General features: G+C 44.6%; 1 protein-coding gene across 7 annotated transcripts in view; it reads left to right on the top strand.

The window, feature by feature from the left end:
- The window catches only part of sash1a (SAM and SH3 domain containing 1a), a 146,314-nt gene that overhangs the window by 19,131 nt on the left and 104,175 nt on the right, over positions 1-23,008 (top strand). The window contains exon 1 of one of the 7 annotated variants that reach the window (XM_055639036.1): positions 7,994-8,430. The exons of 5 other annotated variants lie outside the window; for them this stretch is intronic. In XM_055639036.1, coding sequence (XP_055495011.1) covers positions 8,365-8,430 — 66 coding nt within the window. In that variant the 5' untranslated portion in view covers positions 7,994-8,364. Of the gene's footprint in view, positions 1-7,993; positions 8,431-15,590; positions 16,176-23,008 lie in introns of those variants that run through there. One more of the 7 variants, XM_055639034.1, reaches the window with a different exon arrangement.

Raw genomic sequence — 23,008 nt, 5'->3', positions numbered from 1 at the left:
TTTTTCTCACAGAGAGTTGTGAGTCTGTGGAATTCTCTGCCTCAGAGGGCGGTGGAGGCCGGTTCTCTGGATACTTTCAAGAGAGAGCTAGATAGGGCTCTTAAAGATAGCGGAGTCAGGGGATATGGGGAGAAGGCAGGAACGGGGTACTGATTGGGGATGATCAGCCATGATCACATTGAATGGCGGTGCTGGCTCGAAGGGCCGAATGGCCTACTCCTGCACCTATTGTCTATTGTCAATTGACTATTGTCAACTGAACATAAAATGGCTGCAGTATTTCAACCAGTGTGCCGGCTGGATCCCGTGCAAGTTGGATCCCGTGATCCAGTGTTGCCCACTAAATAATATTGCAAATTCCCCGTGGGTTTATTTTCAAATGTTGCTGTACTTCCTCCGAAATAAAACATGGAAATATTATAGTACCTGCTGTGATTTCATGGATGTGCTAAGGTATTTCCAGACATAACGTATAAAGAGTATCACAGATTAGAGAGTAATAGATAACATGTTTATTTTGCCAAGAAGATTCTGTGTATAATTGTGAATGCACTTCCTCACGAAGATAATGTGCGAATATGACAGTGTAATCCAAAAGAGAGAGAGAGCAAGTGTAACAGTATCTCCGGGATGAGATTACTACAACTGTAAAGATGGCCTGTGTGTGTGACCGTCATTCCAGTGACTGATAATGTGCAAATGTGACAGTAACTCCTGAGAGGGATTTCTGAAGGTGAGACTCGTTACTGCGAGGAGAATGCTGAAATCTGACAGTGTCTCCTTGGAGAGGTCATGTATTAATGTGACTACCTATCCCAGGAGAAAGGATGCAAATCTGGCAGTGCCTTGTGTGAGAGATAAGGTGTAAATGTGACAGTAAATGCAAGGAGAAATAATGGGCAATATGACCAGATTTCTCAATGGAATTAATGCAAAAATGTATCATTATCCTACGGGGGGGGGATGGCTAAATGTGATTATTTCTACCAGAAACAACAGTGCAAATGTGATAGTCTCATGGGGGAGAGAATGTGTAATTCGGTCAAAGAAGCAACTGTGCAAATGTGATAGTGTCGAGTGAGAGAGGATATTATACACAGTCATGGGTCATATAGCACTTAAGCAGACCCTTTGCCCATTAATATGTATCTTCAACAATGCATGTACTTTAACCCCATTCTCCAGCACTGGGGCCAAAGCCTTCTATGCCTTGGCAATCTAGATTGTTCTTAAATTTTCTGAGAGCATTTGTTACTGTCACCTTCTCAAGCAGTATGCTCCTGCCAATAGCCACCCTCTGGATGAAAATATTCTTCCTGAGATCCCCTCCAATTCTCTAACCACTTAACCTATAGCCCCTAGGTTTTGGCACTTTGATATGTGGAAAAAAAATCCTATTATCTAGCAACACTGTCCCTCAATACCATCTAGGACCTTAACATTAATTGTGCATGTTATATATTTATTAGTTCTCCTAATGCTTTTTGTGTTTCAGGATTATATTTCAGCTTCTATGATTATCCATTTTGCCAACTGGTCAATATTTGGTTGGCCTTCATTGCGAGAGGATTTGAGTTTGGGAGCAAGGAGGCCCTACTGCAATTGTACAGGGCCCTGGTGAGACCACACCTGGAGTATTGTGTGCAGTTTTGGTCTCCTAATTTGAGGAAGGACATTCTTGCTATTGAGGGAGTGCATCGTAGGTTCACCGGGTTAATTCCCGGGATGGCGGGACTGACATATGATGAAAGAATGGGTCAACTGGGCTTGTGTTCACTGGAATTTAGAAGCATGAGAGAGGATCTTATTGAAACATTTAAAATTCTTAAGGGATTGGACAGGCTAGATGCAGGAAAAAATGTTCCCCATGTTGGGAAAGTCCAGAACCAGGGGTCACAGTTTAAGAATAAGGGATAGGCCCTTTAGGATTGAGATGGGGAAAAAACTTGTTCACCCAGAGAGTTGTGAATCTGTGGAATTATATGCCACAGATGGCAGTGGCGGCCAATTCACTGGATATTTTCAAGAGAGTTAAATTTAGGTCTTAGGGCTAACGGAATCAAGGGATATGGGGGAAAAAGCAGGAACGGGGTACTGATTTTGGATGATCAGCCATGATCATTTGAATGGTGGTGCTGACTCGAAGGGCTGAATGGCCTACTACTGCACCTGGTTTCTATGTTTCTATGTAATATCATGTAATGAGAGACCATTTTACTCACTTTCAACAACATTTTCATGTCATCTGAAAACTTACTAATTATATCTCGGCGATGCTTCTGAAGAAAGGTCCTGACCCGAAACGTCACCTATCCATGTTCGCCAGAGATGCTGCCTGACGCGCTGAGTTACTACAGTTGTATCCTCTTTTGTAAACCAGCATCTGCAGTTCCTTGTTTCTATACAATATAGTCAGTCAATATAGCTGTGGCTGTTCACATTCTCTGCACAGTCAGTTGACAGGGACACAGTATATGTACCTGACTTCCCACATAAGACAGGTGGAACATACTACAGAGTCAAATTCTCCTGCCATTGAATTGCCGTTGAATTACCATTGAATTACCATTGAAAGGCTTGGATAGAGTGGATGTGGGGAGTCTAGGATTAGAGCTCATAACCTCAGAATTAAAGGACGTTCCTTTAGGAAAGAGATGAGGGGGGATTTCTTTAGTCAGAGGGTGGTGAGTCTATGGAATCATTTGCCACAGAAGGCTGTGGAGGCCAAGCCAATGGATATTTTTAAGGCAGAGATAGATAGATTCTTAATTGGTACAGGTGTCAAGGGGAGAAGGCAGGAGAATGGGGTTAGGAGGGACAGATAGATCTGCCATGATTGAATGGCAGATTAGACCTGATGGGCTGAATGGCCTAATTCTGGACCTATCACTTATGACCTTCATGCTTTAAATTAAAGGGAATAAATAATGTTTGGAGTTTTATTCCGCTTTATGCATAACTGTATACAATCTGAAGTTCCTATCTTTACTTTTCTCCGAGAATTAAAGCAGTTAAGAAAAATAGAAACACCCACAAATCCCAGTTGTAACTCGCCAATCACTCTCCTTGCTGAAGAACAAAGAGCGCAAACAAAGATTTTTGTGAGGAATAAAAACGATGTTGTGTGGAATCTCAACAAAAATTGCACTTTGAGTCCGTTGCACTGTGACAGCTTCTTTTTAATTGATAAGCAGGATGAGCCTTCTTTTACAGCCTCTTGTGCCATCCTACTACGACGGAAAAGTCAGCCAGTCTCATTTGAAGAGGTTAGAATCTGTAAAAGTGACAGTGCCTCATGGGAGAGGGAAATGTGTCAATGTGAAAGTGACTCTGGTAAATGTGAATGTGTAAAAGTGACAGTGTCTGTGGCGGTGTGACTGTGTCAGTAGTCTGCCCGAAGTGTGACTGAAACAGTGTCTGCAGGAAGTGTGAATGTGACAGTCTTGTTACAAGTGTGAATGTGTAAAAGTGATAGGACCTCGTGGGAGCATGAATAAGTGAATGTGATGATACATCCTTGAGACAGAATGTCTAATTGTGGAGGTATTTCCCGTGACAAATGCAGTGTATACAGCATTAGCCTGAGTTTGAGTTCAAGTTTATTGATTGTCACGTGTACCAGGGTAGTCTGAAGAAGGGTTTGGGCCCGAAACGTTGCCTATCTCCTTCGCTCCATAGATACTGTTGCACCCGCTGAGTTTCTCCAGCATTTTTGTGTACCTTCGATTCTCCAACATCTGCAGTTCCTTCTTAAATACAGTTAAAAGCCTTTGTTGCATGCTAACTGGTAAGCGGAAAGACAATATGTGATTACATTTGAGCCATGCACAGTGTACAGATACATGATAAAGTGAATACCATGAATAACGTTTAGTGCAAGATAAAGTCCAGTAAATTCCAATCAAAGATAGTTTGAGGGTCTCCAATTAGGTAGATAGCAGCTCAAGACTATTCTCGACTGGTTGGTAGGAAAGTTCAGTCGCCTGATAACAGCTGCTCCTGAATCTGGAGGTGTGCAGTTCATTCTTTTATTCATTTTGCACAATGGGAAAGGGGAGAAGAGGGAGTTGCACTTCCACAGCACCTCCATAGGATTCCACTACTGAGACCCTCTTCGTGTTTTGGGAGGGGGAGGAGTGCATCCTGACACCTCAAATACTAACTTCTTGAGCAAAATACAAAGTGCTGGATGAATTTGGCATGTCAGGTAGTATCTATTTATTGGAGATTTTTATTATTAAAATTGTTCTTATGGTAAACTAATGAAACAAATATGTTTCAAATCTGAACAGAATCTAACAATTCGACTGGGAGTATTCATAGTTTACTAGTAAAATGACGTGCCAATTTAAAGGAATTGATGTTTGAGTTTTCATGATGCCCTCCCCCCTCCCTCCCCTAGAAACTGAAGAGGGTCTCAGTAGTGGAATTCTGTAACCTAAGCCACGCACCAACAGCCTGCCCTCTTGAATCAATGCCTCCTTGTCTTAGGCCTTATGTGTCACAGGGTCTTATTACTGTTGAATGATAATAATTAGCCAGACCTATTGGGAGAATGTCCTGCTCTTCTTTGTCATGTCATGGAATCCCTCTGAAAGGGCAGACGGGAATTCACTTTAATGCCTCATCCACAGGACAGTGCTGCCAGCAGTGCAGTACTCCAGAATTCACTCAGTGTGTCGGCCAGGAATAGTTGCTCTGGAGCGTGACTCGAACCTGCGTGCTATCAGTGAACCATGTGTAAGCTTTGTGCCAGGCAATGTTTTAACATGCAGCGAACCCCTGGCCCAGTTTGACTCCGACTAGTCCAATAAAGGTCCACATAGGATACCTGGAAGGGGACCTACCTTCAGACGAGAAGCATCAATTTCAATAGAGAGCAAGATCAAGAAATCAAGAATGTTTTATCGTCATATGTCCCTAACAGAACAATGAAATTCTTACTTGCAGCAGCTCAACAGAAAATGTAAATGTAGTACTTTAAAAACAATATAATAAACAATAAAAAGTTCATATATATATATATCTCTGTATGTACATAAGTACACATTTCACCATGATAACTAAACAGGCCTCAACTCAGCTAACAGCAAGTCAGTCAATAGGCATCTTATGAAGCCTAGAGAGATAAATCTTCTGCAGTGTTGGTTAAGATCTGTACATAACTTGGCTAGCCACTTAAGGATTAGGGGATCATTTTCCCATATTAGGTCATTGCCTTCACTTTCCTCCTTCTGTGGTGGAGCGATAAAGGGAATAGTCTTCCACCCAGTTGTCATACAGCATGGAAACAGGCCCTTCGGCCCATGCCGCCCAACATGCCCCATCTACACTAGTCCCACCTGCCTGTGGTATGCCCATAAACTTCTAAATCTATTATATCCAAGTATCTGTCCAAATGTTTCTTAAATGTAGATTATAATCTTCTGCGGAAGTAACATCCCATCTCCGCATAAACATTTGGACATAATATTAAGGAGTAAGCACCTTCTCCCCTGAACAAACATCAATGGAGGATCTTGATAAGCTTATGATTCTCAAGGCATAAATGGCTGTGGACCACATGTGGTTAAATGGGATTAGTGTAGATAAGTACGTGGTTCCTGCTTTCTATTCCTATAGCAGGGTGTCCAAAACTGAACACAATACTCCAAATGTGACCTCACCAACGTCTTGTACAACTGTTTCATCACATCCCAACTTCTAAACTTGATACCCTGACTGATGAAAGCCTTCTTGACCACCCTATCTACCAATTATACAATTTTCAGGGAATTATTATGTACCTACACTCCTATATCTCCCTGCTCTACCACACTCCCCAGGGCCCTGCCATTCATTATGAAGGCCCTGCCCTGCTTTGACTTCCCAAAATGCAACACCTTGCACTTGTATGTAATACATTCCATTAACCAATCCTCAGCACACTTGTCTAATTGATCAAGTTCCTGCTGTACTTTTTGATAACCATTTTTTGCAAACTTACTATTCATGCCTTCTACATTTTCATCCAAATCGTTGATGTAAACCACTAACAGCAATGGGCCCAGTGCTGGCCATTGAGGCTCACTCAGCCATGATCATATTGAATGGTGGTACAGGCTCGAAGGGCCGAATGGCCTACTCCTGCACCTATTTTCTATGTCTCTATGTTTACCACAAGTCTCAGGCATCCAGTCTGAAAAACAACCTTCCAAAATCACCCTCTGCTACCTTTCACAAAGCCAATTCGGTATCCAGTCGGCTAGCTCTCTCCGGAGATCATGCAATCTCACCTTATAGACTAGCCGACCATGTGGAACCCTATTAAATACCTTGAGAAAGTCCATATAGACAATGTCTATGGCATTGCTCTCATCAACCTTTTTGGTTACTTCTTCAAAAAACGTAATGAGATTTGTAAGACACAATCTCCCACGCACGTTTGTTCCTGTTAGAGTGAAGATCCAGAAAGGTGGGAGTAATTAAGCTTGGATGGTGGGAGAAATTGTGGCTCTGGTCAGGAAATAGTAGGAGGCATGGGGCAGGTACAGGATTGGGATATTTATCAAGTGATTCTTAGATTTGGGGGCAGTGGAGATCTTAAAGGGACATGCATAGTAGGGGATAAATTAAGAACAACCTGCAATTAAATAGTATATTTCACGACCACAGGACAGCTTAGAACACTGGACAATCAATGAATTGGTGTAGTGGCCACTGTAATATAGGTTTTGCAGACAATTGCATAATGCTATAGGTGACAATGTACAGACAAAATGATTAATCGAGAGATGAATATGGCACAAGACGCCACCAAGAACTCACTAGATCTTGATGTAGATAATGCCACGGCACCCTTTGCATCTGCCTGGTAGGACTAGCAGAGGCTAGATTCAATAACTCATTTGAAAGGAGAGCTTATCAAACTGTGCAGCACTGATTCAGTTAACAGAGTGGTATAGAGTCGTAGAGTGATACAGCATGGAAACTTGCCCACACCGGCCAACATGACCCAGCTACACTAGTTCCACCTGGTCGTGTTGATCGTGACTGTGTTCAAAGAAGTTCCTGCCGCTGATCTTGAACCTACAACCTTTTAACTCGGAGGCAAGAGAGCTGCCACTGAGGCACAGCTGACTCCTTAATAAGTTTGCAGTGGCAGCTGATCATACAGGGCAGAGCCAGAGAAAGGCACATTGTATGGAAAAAAATATCTAAAGGAGCGTTTGATTGACAATCGGGTGAATGGCTGATTAAGGGCAATGAGTTTTTTTAAAACTCTCTACTTTATCCCGGCTATATTACACTGCATTGCAGACTGAGTGTACAGAATTTTAATATTAAAAAATCATTTTGCACCAACCAGAAATATTACTTTCAGTACATCTTACAGAAAAATACTTGGTGGTCAACATGTGAAATAGGTTGATAAATGAAATGGTTAATTTGATATGTCTTTGCTGAAGATATATCAGGAAACTAGTTAAGTATGAGGGAGGTAAATGTGCTATTTCTGACCTCTTTATTGTCCCTGATTTTAATCGGCCCTCCATTGACAGCTGTATCTTCAGCTGCCAAAATCCTGAGGGGTAGAATTTCCTCCCAAACTATTCCGCCTCTCCAACTCTTTTGTGGTGTTGCTTCATTTAACAATACAAACTGCGCTAACGTGTCTATGTGTGCGCTTCAAGATGTTTGTTACCTCTGCCGTGAAGTGCCTTGAGATGTTTTGCTATGTTAAAGATGCAACATAAATAGTTGTTGATAGAAGGCGATAAAGAAAGGCAGGAAGGGCCCTTAGGTGGCACAAACACCATTGGGCTGAATGGTGTGTTTCTGAGCTGAGAGCGTTATCTAATCCTACAAAGTCAAATAATGGAGCTGTTTATAGGTTTCTAGCGACTGAGTGTAATTGTAAGGAGAGGGAGAGACTGAAAGAAGTTATGGGCTGGCCTAGAATTTCTTTTGTCACGAAGGCGTGGAGCTTTTCTTTGCTGCGGGGTTGGGAGGTGAGCCTTTTGCAGTCACAGTCTCAGCTTTCAGCAACAGGTTGTTGATAGCGACGGCTCCTGCTGGCGTTGTGAGGGAATGGGGTGGAAGTGAGATTGGCTCCTGCGAAAAGGAAGGGTGACCTGGAAAAGGAAGGGCGAGACAGCCAAACGTACGCGTGCAGGCAGAGGTACACTTTGTCGGGCGAGAGGAAACACCGATCAGGAAATAAGGAGCAACAGGGATTATTTTGAGAGCGAGCGATTTGGATTGAGGAACATTCTGTACTTGTTTCTACAGTTGAGAATTAATTCCCCCCTCGGTGCTATGCCTGGATTCGCATGAAATGGACTTCTAACCAAGGCCCAGAGGGAGTGCAGGTGCACACACTACATGCTGCCACTCAGAGGAACAGTAACACCAACTTCAGCAGTGTCTTTCCATTTCCTATATCACATGGTAGGTCTGTTTGGGTAAGCGTTAAGCATCAGTCTGAAGAAGAGTCTCGACCTGAAACATCACCCATTCCTTCTCTCCAGAGATGCTGCCTGTCCCGCTGAGTTACTCCAGCATTTTGTGTCTACCTTCTGCTTGGGTAAGGGTGGCTTGAAGGATGGTTAAGGTAAGGGAAAAGGCTGCCAGTTTGGCTGGCTGTAAATCTTCAGAGCCCCGCTCAGTAAACAAGTTTGCTTTTCAGACATGTTTCATTTCCATGCTCCACTTTATCCCTGCCGTATGTTCTTCAAACGTGCTTTGCATTTGTTTGGTTTTTGTGGGTTAATTTCAGGTGCGGTTGAACTTTAATATTGAAGTGGCCCTGCCTGTTTATTCAGTTCGAGAGTGAAACAATGAGAGCGAGCTTCACCGCACACTCAGGTGCAGCATTATGTGGTCATGTCTTTTCAAAAAATTGATTTTTGATATTTCAAGTGTGCTGAGTTAAAAAAATAACCATGGCATGTGTGTATTAAAAAATGCCACAGTCAGCCTGGTCTTGTTCGGTGTTTGTTCTTTTAAATCTAGTCACAGTACAGAAGAAATGTACTGTAGGAAGGAACTGCTGATGCTGGTTTACACAAAAGATAGACACAAAACGCTGCAGTGACTCGGCGGGACAGGCAGCATCTCTGGAGAGAAAGAATGGGTGGAGTTTCTGGTCGAGACCCTTCTTCAGACTGAGAGTCAGGGGAGAGTGAGACTTGAGATATGGAAGGATAAGGTGGGACAATGAGAGATCAAAGCATTCTACATTTCAAGTTCATTGTTAGTGAAGGAGAAGTTGACAATGAGGCATTCAATCAGTAAAAAATGTTGTTTTTAATGGCCACTGTTCAAGGATCAAGTTAGGATAGTCAGGAGTGTTTGATTGTCATATGTACTGGCAACGGAATAAGTAAATTCTTACTTGCTAAAACATAAACAGGCCCATTAATGCAATAAAACGCAAATAACTAAACAATAATCGATTATAGATTTATAATCAGTAATACCATGTAACCAGACCATATTGGTGCAAAATTACAATCCACGTGCAACCAAAAAACAAAGTGCAAAGCACATCACAGTTGCCGATATAGTGGTTAGTGTTGTGCAGTGTTCAAGAGCCAATTACTGGGAAGGAGCTGTTCTTGAACCTGGAGATCATGCTATCAGGCTCCTGCACCTTTTTCCCAATGATTCGATTATATTTTATTGTCACATATACCTAGGTTTAGTGAAATTCTTTATTAACATACAGTTCAGTAAAACTCTTACTATACATAGGTACAATCATAATCAAGTACAAGAGTGTAGGAATAGTAGCTTGCACCGTGACAGTACAACACAGGGCACAGCGTTGCTGCCTTACAGCACCAGAGACCTGGGCTCGATCCTGACTATGGGTGCTGTCTTTACAGAGTTTGTATGTTCTGCTTGTGATGTGGGTTTTGGGTGCTCCGGTTTCCTCTCACATCCCAAAGATGTGCAGGTTTGTAGGTTAATTGGCTTCTTCCTAGGGTGTTGGTCGTTGCGGACTTAGTGGGCCGAAGGGCCTGTTATCCTTGCTGTATCTTTAATACTAAAATTAAATCTAAGTACACAAGCACCGCCATGTTTCATCACCATTTTGTATGATTCATGTTGTTAAAATTGTAGAGTCCTAACTTTTGCACACAGAGGGTTGTGAATCTGTAGAATTCTCTACCTCAGAAGGCAGTGGAGACCAATTCTCTGGAGGCTTTCAAGAGAGGGTTAGATAGATCTCTTAAAGATAGAGGAGTGAAGGGATATGGGGAGAAGGCAGGAACGAGGTATTGATTGCAGATGATCAGCCATGATCACAGTGAATGGTGGTGCTGGCTCGAAGGGCCGAATGGCCTACTCCTACACCTATTGTCTATTGTCTATTGGTCATAAAGGTCTGTTGTCCTGACGAAGGTACTGGGTCAGAGTTGCATGGGTCGACCTGGCCAGGCAAGTTGTCAATGTCCTCCAGCTTTGCTCTACTGCTCCGTGCCACTGCAGGTCACATCTGATCCAAGCGCTTGGCCTCTTGGAGTGTCGCCCGGTCCACTCCAGCCCCAGGCTGCTGCAAGGCCTCCAGCAGCTCACTCCACTGGTGCCTCAATCTGAACATGTTGACCTGCGAACAATCTACCCCCTCACCTCATCTCTGTGCCCCGGGGTACCTCCCACAGCTGACCTCAGAACACCCTGAGCCCCAACGTATGATCCCAGCCCACTCACCAGCGTCTTCTCTCCCTCAGTCCACTGCACCAATTAGAAGGATGAGAGAGCATCTTATAGAAACACATAAAATTCTTAAAGGATTGAACAGGCTACATGCAGGAAAAATGTTCCCGATTTGTTGGGGGAATCCAGAACCAGGGCTCACAGCTTAAGAATAAAGGGTAGGCCGTTTGAGACTGAGATGAGGGAAAACATTTTCACCCAGAGAGTTGTGAATCTGTGGAATTCCCGCCAATTCACAGAGAAAGTTAGATGTAACTCTTAGGGCTAATGGAATCAAGGAATATGGGGAGAGGCAAGGAACCAGGTACTCATTTGGATGATCTGCCATGATCATATTGAATGGTGGTGCTGGCTCGAAGGGCTGAATGGCCTACTCCCACACTTGTTTTCTATGTTTCTATCTTCGCCCAAAAGTGATGGCGAGATGTGTGTGTGGCAAGTGGTTCTTTGTGGTTCTCTGATGATATTAACCACATTTTTGGTGCAGTGCCTCCTACAGATCCCTTCAATATTGGCGAGGTCAATACCTGTGATACACTGGGCAATGTCCACCGCAGTCTGCTACCAAACTTGGCCATGATTGAATAAGTCATTCTGTTCTCTACCATACACCTTTAGAGGTTCAAAAGAGTATTCTACCACCTATAGGAGGGCCAATTTACAATGGCCAATTTACCTACCAACCTGCAAGGTAGACGTTTTAAGCCGACAAAAGTTCAATAAAGTATTTGGTGACATACCAAATCTCCTCACTCTTCAACAGGCCCAGGCTCAGACCCACGCTTTCTTTGTGATTACATCAATGTGCTGGCACAGAATAGATCTTAAGAGGTATGAATGCCTAATAACTGTTTTGAAGCTTTTGACTCCCTTCCCCACTGTCATAGAAACATAGAAACATAGAAAATAGGAGTAGGCCATTCGGCCCTTCGAGCCTGCACCGCCATTCAATTTGATCATGGCTGATTATCCAACTCAGTATCATGTACCTGCCTTCTCTCCATACCCCCTGGTCCCTTTAGCCACAAGGGCCACATCTAACTCCCTCTTAAATATAGCCAATGAACAGGCCTCAACGACATTATGTGGCAGAGAATTCCAGTGATTCACCACTCTCTGTGTGAAAAATGTTTTTCTCATCTCGGTCCTAAAAGATTTCCCTCTTATCCTTAAACTGTGACCCCTTGTTCATTGGTGGCCCCTGTCCAGTGGTGATGACAGGTTCATGGATCCCCTGCGTTCCCTTCCTGAAGTCTTGCTAATGTTGAGAGCGAGGTTGTGGTTCTGGTACCATTCAATCAGATTATTAATCTCTCTCCTGTATCCTGATTCATCATTACCTGTTACTGTCCAACAATGGTAGGTAGCATCATCGGCAAATGTAAGGACGGTGTTGTAGCTGTGCCTGACTGCACAGTTATGGGTATTGGGAGCATAAGCAGTGGACTGAGCAAACAGCCATGAGGTGTTCCTTTGTTGATGGTTATCAGGACGGAAATGTTGTTGCCAATTTGTACTGATCGTTGTCTGCCAATGAGGAAGTCGAGGATTCAATTGCCCAGGGACAAGCAGAGACAATCCAGTTCTTTGAGTTTTATGATAAGTTTGGAGGGAATTATGCTGTTTGAATGCTGAGCTGTAGTTAACAAACAACAACATGGCATGTGCAAAAAGCCAAGTGTTGGAATAACCCAGCAGGGCAGGTTGTATTTGTGGAGAGAATGGATGGGCGATGTTTCAGATAGAACACTTCTTCAGACTGATTGTAGTATTGAGGAGACAACTGGAAAATAGAGGTGGGGTTTCGAGACCCGAAACGTCGCCTATTCCTTCTCTCCATAGATGCTGCCTCACCGGCTGAGTTCCTCTAGCATTTTTGTCTACCTCCCCATGACCTGCGTGGTTTTTCTCAGAGATCTTCGGTTTCCTTCCCCCCAAACCCCCCACCCCCCACTCAATAGACATACAGGTTTGTAGGTTAATTGGCTTGGTATAAATATAAATTGTCCCTAGTGTGTGTAAGATCGCTGGTCGGTGCGTACCCCCAAGTGCCTTTCCTGCCCCTAAGCTAAATTAAACACTCCATGATAGACATACAGGGTTTGGGGGTTAATTGGCTTGGTGAAATATAAATTAAGTCCCTAGTGTGTGTCATCAGCGAATGCTTAATGTGAGTCTGGCAGTACAGCTGGTCAGGACTGAAGGGGACTTGGTGGGGGTGAGCCAGTGCTCACGGCTATCCTGACTGTTTTGCCGCTGCGACAGGAAGTTCAGGACCCAGTTGTGCCAGCATCAACCCCAACAGCTCCAACAAGCTATGAAGAACTGGCATAGGTGTTTTTTTTTCCGATCGAGATTGAAACTAGTGTTGTTGATAGGTGGACGCAGCTCTGTAGGCGAACTGCAGTGGGGGGGGGTAGACTGTTTTGATGGCTGCATAACTAGTCGCTCAAAACACTGCATTACAATGGGTGTTAGGGCCACTGGTCGAAAGGTTATGGCAGGCTGGGTTTGGTTTCTTGTAAGTGACAAAGGCTACAGATAAACTGCCTGGCAGAGTGAATAAAAATGTCTGTGAAGACATCCTTGTTGTACAGTCTCTTGTTATCAGGAATGTTGTCCGGCCCTCCAGAAGGCCTTTTTAACTCTGGCTGCGGACAGCCTGAGCGATGGTCACTGGGAGACATCGTGTCTGGGTGCTGTTTTTAACCTCAAAACCGTGCGTGAACTCGTTCAGTTCATTGGTGGTTTTGCATATCCGCAGCGGGGGGGGCTTGTAGTCAGTGATGGTCTGAAATCCCTGCCACAAGCGGCGTGTGTCTTTTTCATTTTCGAAGTGGCTATTGAGCTTTTGTCCGTACAGCCTCTTCGCTTGCCTGATCCCCCTTAATATGATTAACTCATCATAACCAACTTCTCAAAGCACTTCATTGCAATGGACATTAGCGCTATCGGTTGTTAGTCATTAAGGCATGTCTCCTTACCATTCATGGGGCACGTTCTCCTACCAATTTTATTTTAGTACTAGACTAAGTGGGACCCATTGGGTCCTAGCATTACACTGGAGGGCTGTTTCCCCAATGCAATATTCCACCTCTCCACCAATTCCAATATTGGTGGCCAGTGGGAGGGGGGGGGGGGGGGGGGGGGGGGGGGGGGGGGGAGGCTTTCTGGAGCGCTAGTGTGGGTGTTGTGGGCTGACGGGACTGGTTTCCAGAGGGCTAGTATGGACATTGTGGGCTGAATTCTTGGGCTGGCAGCTCACTCACTCATGGCTGTTGGGCTGGCAGTTGACTCACAGCTATTCCTTGAAATTCCATTTCAAGCAGTTTGCTAGGCCATCAAATTCAAGTGCAGTTTCTTACCACTTCTAGCAGGGTGCAAGGCCACCAAATTCAAGTGCAGTTCCAAACCAAAGACAACACAGCTTTAGCATTTCCAAACAAAATTTGGAAACTACATTAAGGGCACTGACAGGTCAGTAAAACCACTCACAGTTTAGTAGACATGTGTTCAGTGTTATTCACAGCTTAAACTGAGAGACTTGACCCTCTTGCTTCCCTATCTTGCAGAGACTGACTCAGGCACAACACTTCCGGGTTTTATAGTCCCTCCACAAGGGGCGTGGCCTTCAGGAGAGAGAATCTCAACATTTTTTAAACACTAATAACTCTTATTTTTCATCGATAGGAAAAGTCCTAATGAGGGGGACTCTGAGTAAGATGGCCAAAAATCACAGCCGTAGGTGGCAGCGTTTTTTCTAAAATCAATATACAGAACAACAGGAAGTGGTCAAGATCAGACTTTTAGTTATATAGATTAAGTAGGTGGATTGCAGGTGTGGAATCGTATGTTATATTTAAGCAAAATGATGAGATTAGTAAAATCTCACAACTGATGTCAAGATATTCCATTTCAGTGGATGAATATTCAAAGACACAAGAAATGTTTTTTCTGCATTGTAGAAAATGATTTGAAAACTTACAGGAAGATTGTAGTCAGGTGGAGAAATAGCCACCTTCCACCGATAGTTTGGATTCATTAGATGTTATTGTGGTGAAAAGGTTAAGGGAATCAAAGATGATATGTCTTAACGCGAGTTTAGTCCCCAATTACCTTCTACACGAGTGAAGTGCCATTTGCCATTTGTAAATCATTTCACATTATTATTTATTGATCAGTATTTTTAAGGATGAAATAAAATGCCTTAGATGTCATCCGTGGTACGATTCAATGATGCCACTGGCAACTCTGGAGAAAACCATCTATTTTTTTACAACTTTCCTTGCCTTTAATTGTGCAATTTCTGTTTCACGTTCAATTTCTCTGCTGAAAGTAACAATTGAACATAACAATTGAACATTCCACCACCCTCTCGGTACATTCCAGATCACAACTTGTTGCCGAAATTTTTTTAATTCTCTTCATCCCTGTTGTGGTTTCTCCTCGCCAGTTATCTTAAATCAGTGTCCTCTGATTACCGAGACTTCTGCCAGGCGGGGAAACCGCGTCTCCTTATAATTTTATGCATTGATGTGCCCTCCCTATCTCTCCAAATTGCACCGGGGGATTAACCGGCTCAGTTGTGCCCGAGAATGTTTTGTTTTCTCTCTGTGTCCCAATCTCGCAGCTCCGGGCTCCGAACGGCAACATTTATGGCGACCTTGTTGCTGATTAAATGTGTCCCATTAATACTCGGCCAAACAGATGCAACGCTTTGCACACACTGTGATTGTTCTTCGCCAGCGTCTTTGACATCAGAGCTGCTTTTGTAGGCGACTGCTGATGTGGGAGGGGTGGGGAGAGAGGAGAGGAGGGAGGGAGGAGGAAGAGTTCATTTGCTCTTGGGGCTGGGGTGTCGGTGAATGAACAAACACGCCCGGAGGACGCGTCCCAACCGGCGCTGGAGTGAAACACGGTGCTCTGAACAGTAAAGAAGATTGGTGGTGTCTGCACCCTGCAGTTCAGGGAGCAGGTCGGTCCTCTGTCACCCGCTGGCGAGAGGTGATTTCCCCCCCCTGCTTCATGCTCCTGGAGTTGGACTCTCTCAGACATCTGGCTTAGTGCTGAACAAACTTTGGGAGAAGGGTATTGCAGGGGAAGTGACAGGCGCTTGGTGGTGCGCTGCCCGTGCCCGTGCCCAGCAGTGGGTAGAGAGGTGGGAGTGTGGCCGGAGGAAGGCCGGCTTGCTCCGTGAAGACTCTCGCAACCCCCCCAACTCTCCTCCATCCCCCAACCCCGTGGAAACCGGCTGTTTGTTTGGAGAGATTGGAAAAGGCGGTGCGAAGAATGGCAAGGAGCGACGGAGGGGCGTGATCCGGCCAAAGTGCCCCGCTGATTCTTGGTCGCAAGTTACTGGCGATCGGTGGGCCATGGAAGGAGAGCCGGGAGCAGCCTGCAAACCTTGCACCCCCTCGGCTGGCCTGCCCGACCACTTCTGCACACTCTGGAGCGATGTAATGGGGATGCTGGTGAGTTGAGTTAGTTGTGTGTGTGTTTGGGGCGGGGGATGGGGGCTGAGTGCATTTCGGAAGGTTCAATTGTGCAAAGACTTCCTTCAGGGGGAATAAACAAACCAAAGGAAATTCAGGCAGGAAGCCTGGACATCACCAAGGTGATCTGAATCCCCATCAACGCCCTTTCCTATCTCACTTGTCATTTCGCTGTTGTCTCGCTTTCCTCGATAATTAACGAGTTATTGGAGTCAATCTGGGGACTGCAATTTATTCATCAGCTCCGTTTCCAAGGATCGGTTTGAGCACATTCTAGTATGGGGCATAGTTGCTGCCGTCAGTTCAAGTCCCGAGTGAACTGTTAAAAGCGAACTCTAATAACTAGAGTCACACACACACACACACACACACACACACACACACACACACACACACACACACACACACACACACACACACACACACACACACACACACACACACACACACACACACACACACACACACACACACACACACACTGGACACACACACACACACACACACCACACAGCACACTGTGGAGGAACTGGATGGGCCAGGGCATCTGTGGAGGGAATGGGTTTTTTTCGGGTCGGGACCCTTCACATTGATTGGAGTTGAGGTGGGGGAGAGAGAAGTTAACAAAAAGAGATGGGGTTGGGTCAAAGCCTGCAAATTATAGGTGGATACAGGTAAGAATGTGATGGACAGATATGTGGAGCATCTTCAATAGTCTCGCACTGACACCAGTGCGCGTCAGGTATCTAGTCTGTGCATTGTTCGAGTGCGTTCAGGTATTCGTAGAGTTAATGCATAGAGTCCCAGCCCAGCCCGTTCGGTTATTTAACGCGTGGTTATTAATAGACTGAACGTGGTGGTGCATCTGTCACACTGTTGTCACGGTCCATGTTTGCTCAGGTTAATTGAGGGGAAACATTAGGTAGGGATTCAGGGGAAGCAGTTGGACTTGTCTAAAACTATGTTATAGAGTCGTAGTCATACAGTGTGGAAACAGGCCCTTCAGCCCAACTCATCATGCTGACCAAGAGGCCTCAACTAACCATTCACCCATGTTTGGCCCATATTCCTCTAAACCTTTCCTATACATGTACATGTCCAAATGTCTTTTAAACATAGTTATTGTACATACCTCAACTACTTCAACTGGCTCATTCCATATACTAACAACCCTGGGGTGTTTCATGCTGGCTTGAGAGGGCCCACTTGGCACTGGTGTAAAATGTTGTCCAATTTCTGACAATGGAGATAAAGTATTGGGCATTGCATGCATTGTGCTATCCAAGGCCCAGTTCTGAATGAGGCCACTCATCCCATCCTATTTATGCTAATCATGTATTGTCTTTTGTTGCATGCTAATCAGCCAGCAAAAAGCATTTTTCTGAACCTCGGTACATGTGACACTAAATTAAACTGAACAAGGCTGGACTCAATACCATTTTCAGCACGAGGAGGTTAAGATTTTTCAAGTGTTCCTATCACCCTTTTAGGCAAAAGTTGTTTTCAGACAATCAGTTCAAGTGGGCTCAGGTACTCGAGGCACATTTCTTCATTGTCACACCGAGTGTTCATGTATCTCGTGCTTACTAATGGCCTGTTCAGATTTATTCCCATATCCAGCGATCATTTTGGAATTAATTGGCCTTTGTTGCAGTTTGGAGCATCAATATTTTGATACAGTTATCAGTTGAGTTCATGTGTTCAGCTGTTTGATGCACTGTTGCCAATGGTCAATATATATTTGTTCAGTTATTTAACACGCTGTTTCCCATGGTCAGTCGCATGTTCAAGTATTTCTCACACGAACTGACTGTTCAAATAGTTGACCCACATACCAGTGCTCAGTACATGTGTGTTCAGATATTTGTCACATGTTTACCTATAGCCAGTTCACGTTTTCAGCTATTTGACACACCAGTAATCGTTTCATATGTGTTCAGCTATGTGGCACATTGTTACCAATGGTCAGTTCACGTGCTCAGCTATTTGAGTATCTCAGCAGCAGTAAATTCTTGCGTCTTTGATGCACATTTACTTGCAAAAAGTTTGGGAATGTTCCGGTGCAGTAGTTACTATGAGCATTAGTATCTTTCAGTCATCATATTCTATGCGCAGAATCTTTTGCATTCTGAGTAATAGTCAGTCCATGGATGTTTAGGTCTGACAGCTTGTTCAGAGTGAACAGTGGAAGGGAGTTCCTGTGTGGTCCACTGAAGAAAGCTAATGGCATGTTGGCCTTCATGACAAGACGAGTTGAGTATAGGAGCAAAGAGGTCCTTTTGCAATTGTACAGTGCCCTGGTGAGACCATACCTGGTGTATTGTGTGCAGTTTTGGTCTCCAAATTTGAGGAAGGACATTCTTGCTATCCCAGCAATTCCTGGGATGACTGGACCGTCATATATTGAAATAATGGAGCAACTGTATATACTGGAATTTAGAAGGATGAGAGGGAATCTTATTGAAACATATAAGATTATTAAGGGATTGGACACACTAGAGGCAGGAAACATGTTCCCGATGTTGGGGGAGTGCAGAACCAGGGGTCGCAGCTTAAGAATAAGGGGTAGGTCATTTAGAACGGAGATGAAGATAAGCCTTTTCACCCAGAGAGTTGTGAATCTGTGGAATTCTCTGCCTCGGAAGGCAATGGATGCCGATTCTCTGTATGCTTACAAGAGAGAGTTAGATAGAGCCCTTAAAGATAGCGGAGTCGAGGGATATGGGAAGAAGGCAGGAACGGGGCACTGATTCTGCACATATTGTCTACTGCACATATTGACTATTATCTATTACTAAAGATAAAAAAAATTTCTGGGTTCTATCTGCTGTCAAAGTTGCTGCAGTTTATATCCAGTGGGTCTGCGTAAGTCTCCTTCACCATTATTTGAAAGTTATTTATATTCAAAATTCCTTGGTTATCTGATATGGTATTCTTATGATCAGTCAGGCTGCACGTATTTGATGCCTTTACCAGCAGTTTGTAAGGGTATGTTGGGATATTTGATGGATATCTCCACTATCATTTCAGAAATGTGCCAGTATCTGATGCACTTCAAATAGGTTTGGGCACGTTTCGACACCTGACGTACTCTTATTGGCCAGTTTATGAATGTCTGGTATCTGATGTTTAATTTGGCTTGGAGATACAGCGCAGAAACAGGCTCTTCGGCCCACGGGTCCACGCCGTCCAGCGATCCCTGTACATTAACACCATCCTACACACTAGGTACAATTTTTGCATTTCCCAAGCCAATTAACTTACAAACCTTGCGTCTTTGGAATGTGGGAGGCAACCGAAGATCTCGGAGAAACCCCACGCAGGTCACGGATAGAACATACAGACAGCACCCATAGTCTGGACCTAACCCGGGTCTCCAAAGCTGCATTCGCTGTAAGGCAGCAACTCTACACTGCGCCACCATGCCGCCATGGTCAATGTTTGTTTTGAGCTTTTGGGTTCATTAATGTGCGGGTATCTGAGGAACTGTTACTAGCAGTCAGTTAGAGCAGGAACATAGAGATACGATGAACTGCAGATGCTGGTGCCTTGTGCAAAGCACAAAATGCTGGAGTAAATCAGCAGCATCTGTGCAGGGGATGGACAAGCATTGTTTCAGGTCGGGACCATTCTTCAGCTGGTCCCCCTTCCAATGCACTATTACCAATGGTCAATTAGTTTGTGTCTGTTAGAGTCTTTAACAATTTTTACAAGCATTCATAGGGTGCGGCACAGCGGTAGAGCCACTGCGTTACATCTCTAGAGCCCCGAGTTTGATCCTGACTATGGGTCCTGCCTGTACGGAGTTGATAAGTCCTTCCCATGACTGCATGGGTTTTCCCTGGGTGCTTTGGTTTCCTCCCACACTCCAAAGACATACAGTTTTATAGGTTAATTGACTTTGGTAAAGATTGTTAAACTGTTCTTAGTGTGTAGGATAGTGCCAGTGTACAGGGATTGCTGGTCGGCGTGGGCCGAAGGGCCTGTTTCTGCGCTGTATCTCAAAATCTAAAAACAAATGTTATTTTCTGGACACAAGGAATTACAGATGCTGTTTTTCTGTTTCTATTTTCTGAATGGAAGTTAATAGTCATCAATTCAACTCTTTTCAACAAGTCTTTTCAGCTTTATGATCCACTTTCATCAGGTTATAAATACTCAGATAGTTGGTGAACTGTTGGCAACATTCAGTTGAGAATGTTTGGGTGTGTGATGGACTGTTTTTAGTTGTTTTTTTAACATTCCACAGGTGTTCAGGTAACAAATGTGCAGTTATTGGGGGTCATTACTATAGTTGAGCGCCGCTATACTCGGGCACAATGAGCCTGTGTATGCGTGGTACATTCACACCTGGAGACATGGTGTCAAATACCTCAACACCTGACTGACCTGTGGTAGCAATGCAACTAATACCTGGACATGTGTGTCTGAAGATCAGTTTGTCATCACTTATTTTAAACTCATTCTGTTAGTTGGTTTAATGTGTCAATGACTTTAAGGTGAAAGGGGGGAAGTTAAAATGAGATGTGCATAGCATGTTTTTTTACATAGAGAATCACGAAGGCTGAAAGTGATATTCTGGCCACCCCCCTTTTTCTTGCTCCTACCTTTTAGAACTGAAAAGCTTGGTCCAGACTAATAAACAGCGTCTTCCCCATTACTGCCAGACTGCTGAATCTCTTTTACATCCTTTCCCTCAAGTGTTGCCAGGTACTCAACTCTGCATCATTCGGTTATTCCGTCATTGCACCTCAGATTTTTTTGCGCTACTTCAGATTGCACCACAATCTGTGCATGAGTCTGATGAAGGGCCGCGACCTGAAACGTCACCTATCCATGTCCTTCAGAGATGCTGCCTGACCTCCTGAGCTCCTCCTGCACTTTGTCTTTTTTCCATAAACCAGCATCTGCAGATCCTTGTGTCCACACTTTGCACCACTCAGCTGTTTCACACTCATCTTGGTATTTATGGTTGTGCTTTTCATTAGCATGTATATTGTTTACTCTGAGTTTCATGCCAACCAGGAATTTCATTGCATCCTGATGTACATGACAAAACTAATCTAAATCTGAAGGGGTCAGTGGAATGTCCTACCTGGCCTGGTGGTGGAAGCAGAGAAATGTCCACAGACATGTATACATGAGTGGAATGGAGGGAGAGAGACAATGCATTTAGATGGGATTAGTCATGGTCAGTGCAGAAATGTTGGGTCGATGGCCTGTTTTGCTGTTTTTTCTGGTGTTCTTTAACATCTACCAATGGTTAGCTTGGCAGAGAATGCTTCATTTGGCTTTGTTTAGGAGTTCTTAAGTACCAGATACAAAGCTACTAATGGTCAGTTTGAGCATGTCCAGCTATCTGATGGCACCCTTGCTTAAGGAAAGATCATTATCTGAGGTTTAAAATAAACAGTTCGTCCAACATCACTTGCCATTCACAGAAGAACATTCCAATTTTTCACCGTACTCCTTACAAAACCTTTCAATAGCCACTCTGCCAGAGGAGGTAACGGATGGAGGTAAAATTTATCTCTGTACCGCCCACTTCCCTGACATCAATCCATAGAAGGGTCTCTACCCGAAACGTCACACATTTCTTCTCTCCAGAGATGCTGCCTGTCCCACTGAGTTACTCCATCTATTATAAACCCACTGACTCCCATAGCTATCTAGACTACAGTTCTTCCCACCCTGCTTCCTGTAAAGACTACCCCCTTACTTCTAATCCCTCTGTCACCAACACCAGGATGGGGTGTTCCATACCAGGTCATCGGAGATGTCCTCATTCTTTAGGGAAGGGGGAGTTCCCCTCTTCCATTATAGTTGAGGCCCTCACTAAGGTCTCCTCGATATCCCACAGCTCTGCTCTTGCTCCTACTCTTCTCCCCCATTCATAACAAGGACTGAGTCCCCCATGGACTCTTCCAGTCCACCAGCCTTCGCATACTACACATAATCCTCCGACACTTTCTCCACCTCCAACGGGAGCCCACTACTAGCCACATCTTCCCGTCTCCACCCCTTTCCACAGAGAACATTCCCTCTGCAACTCCCTGGTCAACTCGTCCCTTCCCACCCAAACCACCCCCTCTCCAGGTACTTTCCCCAGCAACCACAGGAGATCCAACACCTGTCCCTGTACCTCCTCCCTTGACTCTGTCCAAGGACCCCGACAGTCTTTTCAGGTGAGGCAGAGGTTCAATTGCACCTCCTCCAACCTCATCTACTGTATCCACTGTTCCAGGTATGGACTCCTGTATATCGGCGAGCCCAAGCGCAGGCTCGGCGATCAATTCGGTGAACCCTCTGCTCAGTCCGTCTAAACCTCCCTGACCTCCCGGGTGCTCAGCGCTTCAACTCCTTTAACTTCCACTTCACTTTAACTCCCCCTCCCATTCCCACACTGACCTTACTGTCCTGGGCCTCCTCCATTGGCAGAATGAGGAAATTGGAGGAACAGCACCTCATATGTTGCTTGGGCAGCTTACACCCCTGCGGTATGAACATTGACCTCTCTAACTTCAAGTAGCCCTTGCTTTCCCTCTCTCTCCATCCCCTTCCCAGTTCTCCAACCGGTCTTACTGCCTCCGACTACATTTTATCTCTGTACCGCCCACTCCCCTGACATCAGTCTGAAGAAGGGTCTCGACCCGATATATCACCCATTCCTTCTCTCCAAAGATGCTGCCTGTCCCGCTGAGTTACTCCAACATTTTGTGTCTATCTACCAGAGGAGGTAGTTGAGGCAGTTAAGAAACATTTAGACGGGTACATGGATAGGACTGGTTTAGAGGGATATGGCCCAAATGGAG

Source organism: Leucoraja erinacea, chromosome 8 (genome assembly GCF_028641065.1).
Source record: "Leucoraja erinacea ecotype New England chromosome 8, Leri_hhj_1, whole genome shotgun sequence".
Classification (NCBI taxonomy): Eukaryota; Metazoa; Chordata; class Chondrichthyes; order Rajiformes; family Rajidae; genus Leucoraja; species Leucoraja erinaceus.
Note: the sequence above shows the minus strand (reverse complement) of the source record. Positions and strands in the feature narration are given on the sequence as shown.